Raw genomic sequence first — 11,968 nt, 5'->3', positions numbered from 1 at the left:
AGTGGCTTTGCAGCAGAATGTTACAGCTAATCTAGCTAAATTGATGAGCTTTGGTCAGTGAGAATCTCAGAAAATAGGGAAGACACCCAGAATCAACCTCTGGCCTCCACTTACATACACTCACATATGTAGACTCAAAACATCACACACTCCACCCAAATTATATGTGATACATATGTAATATTTAGCATTCATTTTAGTATGAGTTACAGGTAAAGATCTAATTTGAAGATGAATGTATGTCATTATTTAATATATATATTAACTCAGGTTAAAAAAAAAAAGCTTGGTTTATAGGACTGGGCAGATGGCTAAGCAGTTAAGAGCACATACTCCAGGGATCCTAAGTTCAGTTTCTGGCACCCACATCAGGTGGTTCATAACACCTGTAACACCAGCACCAGGGGGAGCTGATTCCTCTGGCCTCAACAGGCATCTCCACATACCTATACACTGACAAATGCACACATAATTAAAAATATTTTTTTAATTGTTAGTTTATGTTTGAAGATAAATATGTATTTGGTTTTTATTTATTGAAGGAAATGTATGGATTTTTTTGGTTTGTTTGTTTGTTTGTTTTGGGGTATTTGGTTTTGGAGACAGGGTTTCTCTGTTAAGACCCTTGGCTGTCCTGGAATTCACTCTGTATAGACCCGGCAGGCCTGGAACTCAGAGATCTGCTTGCTTCTGCCTCCCAAGTGCTGGGATTAAAGGTGTGTGCCACGACTGCACGGCAGAGTGTATGTTCTTATTCAATAAAATGAGGAAAACATTTTGGTTCTGTAAATATATTTAAAAAAATAAATTGCACAAACAAAACAAATGATCTGAAATTAGACTGAAAAGAATGAACTGGTTAGGTTGTTTGGTTGTTTGTGTTCTGATGCTTCTGTTAGTCTTCCTCCTCTTCTACTACTACTAAGTATCCTTGGTCAGAGATAGTAAACTGATGCTTTAAACTTCCCTACTTAACTGATTTGATTCATTTTTTTAAAACATTCTATATAGGCTAAAGTGATGGCCAATGAGGAGAAAAAATTCCAGCAGCACATTCAGGCTCAACAGAAGAAAGAACTGAATAGCTTTCTGGAGTCCCAAAAAAGAGAATATAAACTTCGAAAAGAGCAGCTTAAGGAGGTACTTCTTTACCAAATTCCTGTGTTTAATGGTTCTCTACTTGGCAGTTAGCATAAAGATTTGTTTGTGGCCACAGAGTATATATCTGCTTATGTGACAGCATTGAGTGTAATGTCTAAGTTACTTAAGTTTTCTAGTTGACTAGGAGCTAAATAGACTCATTTCCTTCATCTAGAGATGGTGTTGTACACTAATAATCCTGTACTTAGTAGTCTGAGGAAAAATCTACCAGTATTAATTAGCATCTTAGGGTTCATCTCCTTGAGTAATATGATTAGTTGTTTGTGTTTCAGTTTTGCCTAATATGAATGTATTTCAGAATATTGAAAAACAAAGGGATTAAAATTATGCTTAAATGTTTTATCCTTATTCCAATTAAAATATGATTTTGTTTTTAACTTGAAGTCACTTCTGGCTCTTCTTGGAAAGGTTTTTAAAGTTTTACCTTTTAACCTTGGAAAGGTTTTTAAAGTTTTATTTACTTTTTAACCAGTCATTCTGTGCTTTAAAGCCAGGAAACATGAAAATGAGCTTGTGCAAAACTAAAGCTATTCATGTATTATGATGTACATAGAATCATATTACCTAGCTTTTCCAGGTCTACTGAGCTCTTACTAGAAACAAAACACAACTAGAGTTTAGCATGTAATGGATTGGGGATGTAGCTTCCAGCATGGTCAGGGCCCTACATTAAGTTCTCTCCCTTGTGAAAAGTAAATAAGTAAATTTATCCTAGCTAGTCATGGGGATGTATACCTGCTTAATTCTACCAACAAGTAGACTAAAGCAGGAGGATTATAAATTCAAGATCAGCCCAGGCTGCATAGTAATAACAGTAACAAAACTCAAAACATTACTAGATCAATGTACCGTGTTACATTATACATTCGCATAGTTAATTTTTATGTAGCTGAATTTTTCTGGTGGTTTTGTTTCCAGGAGCTGAATGAAAACCAGAGCACACCTAAAAAAGAAAAGCAGGAATGGCTTTCCAAGCAGAAGGAGAACATACAACACTTCCAGGCAGAAGAAGAAGCTAACCTTCTTCGACGCCAAAGGCAGTATCTAGAGCTAGAATGTCGCCGCTTCAAGAGAAGAATGTTACTTGGGCGACATAACTTGGAACAGGACCTTGTCAGGGAGGTATGTATATTTGAATGCTATAAAAATTAAAATAAGTAAATAGAGCTGGAAATTAAAACTTTTTTTAAGACAAGGCCTTAGTCTATGGGCCAGGTTGGTCTAAAGCTTACTATTGAGTCCAAGGTAGTCTTAGACTTGTGTGGTAACTCCTGCCTCATCTCCTGATTGTTACAGTAAAACTCTTTATCAATGAATCCTTTGTGAAAATTGAAAATTTTGTCTGGTGTGGTGGTGCACACCTTTAACTCCAGCACTCGGAGGCAGAGGCAGGCAGATCTCTGAGTTTGAGGCCAGCCTGGTCTACATAGTGAGTTCCAGGATAGCAGACCTGTCTCAAAAAACTGAAAGAAAGTGAAAATGTTCAGTTTCCAGTCACTTCCAAATCTCTGCTTTTCTACATGGATTTCTCTTGACCTGAGTCACTATTGTGCAGATATTCACAAGACCTTTCCCCTGTGATAGCATCTGAGAAAAACCTCCTCTTCGTACCAATTCCTTCTCCTTCTAAAGGTGCTCTGCTTTTCGCCCTCTTCTGTACACATGAAGACACAATATTTTGGAGGTCAGTGTGTCTATCTTCCTCATTAGAACTGACTTTTGGTTTTTTGAGACTGGGTTTCTCTGTGTGGCTTTTGGAGCCTACCCTGGAACTCGCTCTGTAGAACAGATTGGCCTTGAACTCACAGAGATCCACCTGCCTCTGCCTTCTGAGTGCTGGGATTAAAGGTGTGCACCACCACTGCCCGGCTTAGACCTGACTTTTTATGAAGTCTCAGACTTTGTTCAGTTCTTCGTATGCCTAGCATCTACCCTATAGTAGGCATTCAGTAAATAACTTGTTGATAATATGGGAATTACAAAAATACTAATTTTTGAATATGAGAAAATTAATTTGGCAACTCTTACCTCTGATCTGGAATGGGTACCATGAGGTATGTATTAATTACCGTTTACTTTTTAATAATCTTGTTAATTATTACTTGGCAAATGTTATTGAAAGTTTTTTTTTCTTTTTTTAATTCTTTATTTGTTTATCTTTGGATGTGGACACATGAATATACGGAGGTCAGAGGACTACTGGTAGAAGTTAGGTGTATTCTTCTACCTTGTAGGTCCTGGGGAACTTCAGGCTTGACAAGCAGACCCCTTTACCCTTTGAGACATCTTGCCAGCCTTGCCAGTCCATTTTTTTTTTTTTTTTTTTTTTTAAAAGATGGGGAGATCAACCTGACTTTGCTACCTGAATACTGGGATTAAAAGCTTGTGCCACCAGGCCTAGTCTTGTCTTAATAATTATCCCCTTTACCAGGATGTCTGTCAACATAAATAAATTTATTTCAAAGAATGGAATAAAGTAAGTTGTGCTTAGAGTATAATGCTGAGTATTCAGTGAAGAAACTCAGGGGCTGGAGAGATGGCACAGCACCTAAAAGCACATACTGCTCTTGCAGGGGCCATGAGTTCAGTTCCCAGCACTCACAGGGGCCTGCAACTGCCTGTGTTCCAGCTCCAAGGGGATTTGATGCCTCTGGCCTCAGGAACCTGCACCCAAGTGCTCATACCACACAACAGCACGCATACCTGTAATTTAAGATAAGTTCTTAAATTTTAAGGGCATTTGAACTTAGCCAGGCATGTTGTCACTCTGCTTGGGAGGTAGAGGCAGACAGACTTTGAGTTCCAGGACTGCCAGGGCTACATAGTGAAACCTTGTATCAAAAAGATGAAAGAGGGGCTGGAGAGATGGTTCAGCCGTTAAGAGCACTGACTGCTTTTCCAGAGGACCTGGGCTCAATTCCCAGTACCCAAATGGCAGCTCAAAACTGTCTGTAGTTCCAGTTGCAAGTGGTCCAACATCCTCACACAGACACATATGTGGGCAAAACACCAAAGTACATAAATAAAAATAAATCATAAAAATGAAATTAAAATTTAAAGTTATATTGATTAGATTTAAATTTAAAATTATATTGATAAGAAAAAACATCCAGTCTTAGATGTAGGCGTAGGTGTTAATGGACATTGTTAGCACCATCCTTTGAGCAATACTGAATTACAGCTTTTTGATGTTGCTGTTTTTCAAGATGGGGTTTCTCTGTGTTGTCCTGGAACCCACTCTATAGACCAGGCTGACCTCAAACTCAGAGATCCACTTGCCTCTACCTGCCAAATACTGGGGTCAAAGATGTGCACTACCACCACTTGACTGAAGTATAGCTTTTAAAATACACAGAGTGACTAGAGGAATGGTTCAATGGTTAGGAAAGTTCTTGGACCTTCAGAGGACCTTTATTCAGTTTCCAACACTCAATATTAGGCAACTCATAACAGCTTGTAATTCCAGCTCTAGCAGATCTGACACTCTTCTGGCCTCTCAGGATACCCACACATATGTGGTGTATACACACTCATGTACACATAATTAAAAATAAAAGTAAATCTTTAAAAAATATGCACGTAAACATTTACCTGTCAAATGTACATTTGGAGTTCTATTCTGTAGAAATAGTAACATGATAAACATAGACATTTGTTGATACCTTTGGTAGAAGCAAACAGGGAACCATCTTAAATGACTCATCATTTGAAAATTGTATCACAAAGTGGTAGCTTTCAGTAAAAGTAAAATGTCTTTTTCTGGATGTGGTGGCACACACTGTTAATCCCAGTACTTGAGAGGGAGAGGCAGGCAAGAGGATTTTTTCATTCCTGGCAGTTTAGTTAACGAAAATTTTGGAGGGAGGGAGAGAGAGAATGAATGAAAAAAAAAAGTGTTTGTATGCTGGTCTGATCCAGGTATATATGCATTAGATTATCAAATGGAAGAAAACAAAATTTTGTGCCTATATTAATCAATTGAGATGTTTTATTTTTATTTTTATTTTTATTTTATTTTATTTATTTATTTTTGGTTTTTTGAGACAGGGTTTCTCTGTGTAGCTTTGCGCCTTTCCTGGAACTCAATCTGTAGTCCAGGCTGGCCTTGAACTCACAGAGATCCTTCTGCCTATGCCTCCTGAGTGCTAGGATTAAAGGCATGTGCCACCACTTTCCAGCTTTATTTTTTTTTTTTAATTAATGGATATGTCCCAATAAATTAGATAAAGCTGAGAAACATCTACAACAACCCGTTACCTCTAGGAATGAGGGTTTGCAGCATAATAGATGCCATTGATTTTCACGTTACTGATAGTTCTATATGTATATATACTTTTAAAACATTCATGTGTATGTATGTATGTGATTATATGTACACCATGTGTGTGCAGTGGCTGTGGAGGGAAGAAGAAAGATGTTGGTTGCCCTGGAAGTGGAGGAGGCTGTGAGCCACTATGCAGGTGCTGGGAACCAAAACCAAGACATTTGCATGAGCATCAAGTGCTCTTTTTTACTGAATCTTCTCTCCAGCTCCCCTTTTTATTTGAAACAAATATTTTAAGAGAATAACTTTTTATTTGTTTGTTTGCTACAGGGTTTCTCTGTTCTATCATGGCTAAAATTTACATGGGTTCTGGGGATTTGAAATCAGATCTTCATGTTTCTGTGGAAAGTGAAAACATTTGTTAATGTTTTCCCCCCGGGTTTGTAAAGCTATAAAGTATACCTTTGTCTTTGGAATTATATTTTAGGAGTTAAACAAAAGGCAGACTCAGAAGGACTTAGAACATGCAATGCTACTACGACAGCATGAATCCATGCAAGAACTGGAGTTTCGCCACCTCAACACTATTCAGAAGATGCGCTGTGAGTTGATCAGACTGCAGCATCAAACTGAGCTCACTAACCAGCTGGAATACAATAAGCGAAGGGAACGGGAACTAAGACGAAAACATGTTATGGAAGTTCGACAACAACCTAAGAGTTTAAAGGTACCGTTAGTGTAAGCTTCTTGGCATACGTCTGGTCATTGAGACAGGTTGAGATGACTCAGTCCTGTTCATTTTTAGCATGCTTGCTTGGTTCCTGTAGGGACTGCTTCAGCTTTTGCTTGTGTACTTTGTATCAAAGGAAAAGAATCACCAACATTTTAACTCTGGGAATTCTTAATCAGTATTTTTTTAAATGTAGATAGTATCAGATGCTTAAATTATAGTCTACAGTCAAAATACTAACCTGTCACTTTCTTTTTATTCTAAGTAACTCAGTCTGGGACTCTTTTTTTTTTTTTTTTTTTTTTTTTTTGTTTTTCGAGACAGGGTTTCTCTGTGTAGCTTTGCGCCTTTTCTGGAACTCACTGGTAGCCAGGCTGGCCTCGAACTCACAGAGATCGCCTGCCTCTGCTCCGAGTGCTGGGATTAAAGGCATGTGCACCACTGTCCGGCTTTTTTTTTTTTTTTTTTTTTTGACTCGTAATTTGATGTCAATATGATTTATATAAAATTTTTGGTGTTTTGAGACAGGGTCTCACCATGTTGCTCTGGCTGTCCTGGAACTATGTGGACCAGGCTGGCCTCAAACTCACAGAGATCTGCCTGCCGCTGCCTCCCTGAGTGCTGACATTAAAGGTGTGTGCTACCACCGCCCAGCTGATTTATATATATATATATATATATATTTTTTTTTTTTTTTTTTTTTTTTTGGTTTTTCGAGACAGGGTTTCTCTGTGTAGCTTTGCGCCTTTCCTGGGGCTCGCTTTGTAGCCCAGGCTGGCCTCGAACTCACAGAGATCCACCTGGCTCTGCCTCCTGAGTGCTGGGACTAAAGGCATGCGCCACCACCGCCTGGCCTTATATAAAATTTAAAAATATAAAAGTGAGTTTGAAGAGATGGCTCAGCAATTAAGAGCAGTGGTTGCTATTTCAGAGGACTTGAAATTGATTCCCAGCACTGACATGGTGATTCATTACCATCTGCAGCTCTAGTTCCAGGGAACCCAATAACCTTTTCAGGCACCAGGAATACATGGTGCACATACATTCATGCAGGCAAAACACTCATAAAATCAAGTTTTAAAAAAACAATTTAATGTAAAAGTTTGCTATCGTCCTTTATCCTACATTCCTAAACCCCAACAAAGATTGTTTTTTAAATATTTAGCTCAAATGGAACTTAAAAATTCTAAGAAAAATTTCAAATTTCATATTTTAGAATGAATATTTGAAGTAATTGAATCAGTTTTTAAAAACACAAAACAAAAAGCACTCACTGTAAGGTTTTCATCAGTGATTATAATCTGTACTTGTTTACAGATTAAAATTTTTTTTATGTCCAGTTAGCTCCAGGTCCCAAAGTATTTATGTTGAAAAGATTGCTTTTCTGCCAAATATGGCATTCTTTAATCCAGCACTCAGAAGACTGGAGCACTTACAGAGTAGTTGTGCTGATTGCCAGTGTTTAAAGAGGTTAGAATTCATAATGGCTTTTTTTTTTCCCCTCGAGACAAGGTTTCTCTGTGTAGCTTTGCGCCTTTCCTGGAACTCGCTTTGGAGACCAGGCTGGCCTCGAACTCACAGAGATCTGTCTGCCTCTGCCTCCCGAGTGCTGGGATTAAAGGCCTGCGCCACCACCTCCCGGCCGATTTATTTATTTATATAGTGGAGAGAGAATCATATGGCTGTAGTTCAGATACCGCCCACCAAATTCCCCCCTCCCCCTTTTAGTCAGTTTTCAAGATGAGGTCACATATAGTATAGCTTGCTCATCATGTAGCCAAAGATGACCTTGAAATCTGATATTTCTGTCTAAACCTTCTGGGTGATGGAATTGCTGGGATGTACCAACATCCCTGTAGTGCTGAGGACTGAACCAGGAGATTTATACATGCTGAGAAAGCACTCTTCTAAGTGAGCTACATTCGTAAACCCTACCAAAGATTTTTTTAAAATAGTATTTGCTTTTGAAATGATAGCTTTAAAGTCTGCAGTACCCAGAGATGAACTAAAATGACACCTAATTCATTTACTGTAGTCATATCATAATTCCGATGTGACTCCATTTTCCTAGGGCATTGTTCGACTTGAACCTTTCTTCCTGTAACTGTTTTAGTTTGAGAGCTTTTAAAAAAGTAATCTGATTTTCCCAGGCATCACATGAAAGTGAGGGAAATGTTTCACCATCTCATTTCAGACATTAAGGAGAATGCCTTCTTCTGATGACGAATGTAAGGTTTCCCTCTTGTATGAAAGAAAAAAATGTTTCTCTTATTTGTTTAGTTTCAACAGAATGTTTGGTTTACCACCAACATATCCCAATAAGTGTCTGTCTGTCTGTGCACCTGTAGTTTTCTGTGAGACGCTGAGCTAGAGGAGAAACTTCAGTTTGGGTACATATATATGTTGACTAGGATTTCTGAGAGAAGGGTGCTGTGTCTGTGGAATGGATTAGGTAAAACTACTACCTCTTCTATGTCTTCAACCTTCTTTCCAGGTGATGACTTTTTTGTTAGTATTATATGAGTAGAAATAATTACAATTTGAATCCATCTCACTTTCTTTGGGTTTTTTGAGACAGAATTTCTCTGTGCAGCCTTGGTTGTCTTGGAACTCACTCTGTAGACCAGGCTGGCCTTAAACTCACAGACATCCACCTGCCACTGCCTGCCAAGTGCTGGGATTAAAGGCATGTGCAACTACCACCCAGCTTCCCATCTCATTTTCTGTTGAATCAACATCGAAGGATGTAGTTTTTCTTGGTCTGATTATTAATATTTCTCTGGGGCTTTGGTTTCACTTTTGGTTTTTTATTTCCATTTTATGTGTGTGAATGTTGGCCTACATGTATGTATGTGACTGGTGCCCTCAGAGACGAGAAGAGGGCTTGGATCCTCTGAAACTAGACTTACGGGTGGTGTATGAGCTGCCATATGAGTGCTGGGAACTGAACTCAGGTCCTCTGCAAGAGTACCTAGTGCTCTTAAGACTGCTCTGACTTTTTTTTTGGGGGGGGGTGGAGGTGTCAGCATTAAGGGACATTTTTTGTGTTTCTCGGTTTTTTTTGCTTTTCAAGGCACAATCTCATAGTCCAGGCTGGTCTCAAAACCACTGTGTAGCTGTGGATAGCCTTAACTCCTACTCCTCTTACCTTTCCCAAGTACTAAGATTACAGGCATGTGCCAAATCTGGCTCTTCCTCTTGGTCTGTGCAGCAGTCTCTCTATGAAGTCCAGATGGGCCTTAATCTTCCTACCTCCGCATCCCAAGTGCTGGTATTATAGTGTCTGCCAACAATAATTTAATTTTATTTATGATAAAGAAAATTTTAAGGAGCACTCTGCATGTTATGGGATGATTAACATTTTAAAGAAGAGACTGTTACACAGAGGTAGAAGATAATGTCTAAATTTCATTATTTTGTTCTTGTCTAGAAGGTCTTGGTAGAATGTTGATCCAGAACAGTATTTAAGCTGAGTGTGGTGGCTCTTTAGTCCCAGCACTCTGGAAGCAGATTCAGCCTGAATATATCAAGTTCCAGGCCAGCCAGAGTTACATGGTGAGACCTTGTCGCCAACCAAACCAAACCAGTATTTAAGAGCAATGATACTAAGCGTGGCTAAACCAAAAGTCTTTTATAATTTTCCATTTCTTTCTTTCTTTTTTTTTTTTTTTTTTTTTAGCTGAGGATCGAACCCAGGGCCTTGCGCTTGCTAGGCAAGCGCTCTACCACTGAGCCAAATCCCCAACCCAGTTTTCCATTTCTTTACCCTTCTTCACATATGAGCCCTAGCATATGGCCAAGACATGGTTCCTCAGTTGGTGAGAAATACATATATATGTATATTAATGTTATAATGTGGAAATAGAGACATTTTCTTTTCCTGGACAAATAGGTAACTTTTCATTTAATTATACTTCACTGCTAGGCAGGTGCTCCACTTCTGAACTAATCCCCAGCTAAACTTGGGTTTATGTTTGTATTCATTTTCCTCTTTTTGAGACAGAGTTTCTCTGTGTAGCTTTGGAGTCTGTCCTGGAACTCACTGTAGCCCAGGCTGGCCTCAGACTCACAGAAATCCTCCTGGCTCTGCCTCCCAAGTGCTGAGATTAAAGGCGTGCGCCACCAACGCCCAGCCATATTTGTATTCTTGACGTGTATATTGAACCAACTAACTTATATCTGCCATTATTTATAATGGCAAAAAATATTTTTTTAACTGTGGGTTCTGTTTCAGTATAGTAAGTGAATATATTCTCACTTCTAGGCTGAACTAACAGACCTTATAGAAATATATCTCGCCGTGCAGTGGTTTGGCACACCTTTAATCCCAGCACTTGGGAGGCAGAGGCAGGTGGATCTCTGTGAGTTCGAAGCCAGCCTAGTCTACAGAGTGAGATCCAGGACAACCAAGGTTACACAGAGAAACCCTGTCTCATAAAACCAAAGATAAATCAGTAAAAATAGAAAATAATAAAGTAAGCCATTACTGCAGGTGGCACATGCCTCCTATAGTCCCAGCACTGAGTAGGCTGAAGCACACTGAAGTGGGAGGACTTCAAGGACAACTCGGTCAACTTAGCATAACCGTGTTTCAAAATAAAACATTTTTTTAAAGGGGTTGGAATGTGAATTGATGGTAGAGTGTTTGCTGACATGTATGATGCTTCAGGTTCAGACTTTAATATTGTAAGGCAGGTGGAGTGAACTAATGTTTGATTCTGTCTAGCTTATTGTCTTAAAGAAAAGACAATTGGAATAATCATTTACTATTGCACACTTCAAAATCAATCTAAAGTTTGGCACATAGATTCCACAGAAAGTAGGATCTGTTACAGATTGTGGTTAGAGTTGAGATTATCATGGAAAGAAAAGAAATTGGAATAGAGCGTTCTAAATAAACAAAGAAACGGTGCTTTGTTTTCTGCCTCAAGATACCTGGTAAAATTCTGCCTTGCTGTATAACTACCATAATTTGATTTATGAGATGAAATTTAGGTTTATGACGTGAATGTTTGCCAAGTATAAAAAATAGCTGCAGTCTTATCATATGACATTGTGGTTTTCTTCTTTTTTCTTCTTGACTTTATATATAAGTAAGTATACACTATGCCAAATGCTATATGTTAAGATTATATATATATATATATATATATATTTGTTTGTTTGTTTTTTTCTTTCCAGTCTAAAGAACTCCAGATAAAAAAGCAGTTTCAGGATACATGTAAAATTCAAACCAGACAGTACAAAGCATTAAGAAACCACCTACTGGAGACTACACCAAAGAGTGAGCACAAAGCCGTTCTGAAGAGACTCAAGGAGGAACAGACTCGGAAGTTAGCCATCTTGGCTGAGCAGTATGATCATAGCATTAATGAAATGCTCTCCACACAAGCTGTGAGTTTGCTTTGTTTAGGCAAAACAAATTCAGTACCCCTTTCTTTGTACCACCTAAATGAAACCCTCGTAATTAAAAGATAAGTTGGCAATGATAGCTCTTTAATAGCACAGGAAAAAATAGTGGTCATCCATATTCTTCCTATTCTTAGCATTGCTTGGAAAAACCATGGTGTATATAGAATTTCACTGATATATTTAAACATAAGATCTTATAAAGGTTCCCCGCAGGTGTGTATTCCAACAACTTAAAAAGACCAGGTGAGTAAACTGTAGGCAAAACATACTTATGTATATAGGAATCTAAATGGTTACCTTGGAGCACACAGATGAAATACTGTGCAAGTATTTTCTTTCTTTTTTTTTTTTAAACAATTTATCTTTATTTTATGTGCATTGGTGTATGCATGTATGTCTAT

At 38.4% G+C, this 11,968-nt stretch overlaps 1 protein-coding gene across 3 annotated transcripts in view; it reads left to right on the top strand.

The window, feature by feature from the left end:
- The window catches only part of Taok1 (TAO kinase 1), a 116,377-nt gene that overhangs the window by 94,485 nt on the left and 9,924 nt on the right, over positions 1-11,968 (top strand). For all 3 annotated transcript variants that reach the window (XM_028866822.2, XM_028866821.2, XM_037200857.1), the window contains 4 exons: positions 1,012-1,140; positions 2,080-2,283; positions 5,913-6,152; positions 11,337-11,549. In XM_028866822.2, coding sequence (XP_028722655.1) covers positions 1,012-1,140; positions 2,080-2,283; positions 5,913-6,152; positions 11,337-11,549 — 786 coding nt within the window. The remainder of the gene's footprint in view (positions 1-1,011; positions 1,141-2,079; positions 2,284-5,912; positions 6,153-11,336; positions 11,550-11,968) is intronic.

The sequence above is a fragment of the Peromyscus leucopus genome, chromosome 8b (assembly GCF_004664715.2).
Source record: "Peromyscus leucopus breed LL Stock chromosome 8b, UCI_PerLeu_2.1, whole genome shotgun sequence".
In the NCBI taxonomy this organism is placed as follows: Eukaryota; Metazoa; Chordata; class Mammalia; order Rodentia; family Cricetidae; genus Peromyscus; species Peromyscus leucopus.
Note: the sequence above shows the minus strand (reverse complement) of the source record. Positions and strands in the feature narration are given on the sequence as shown.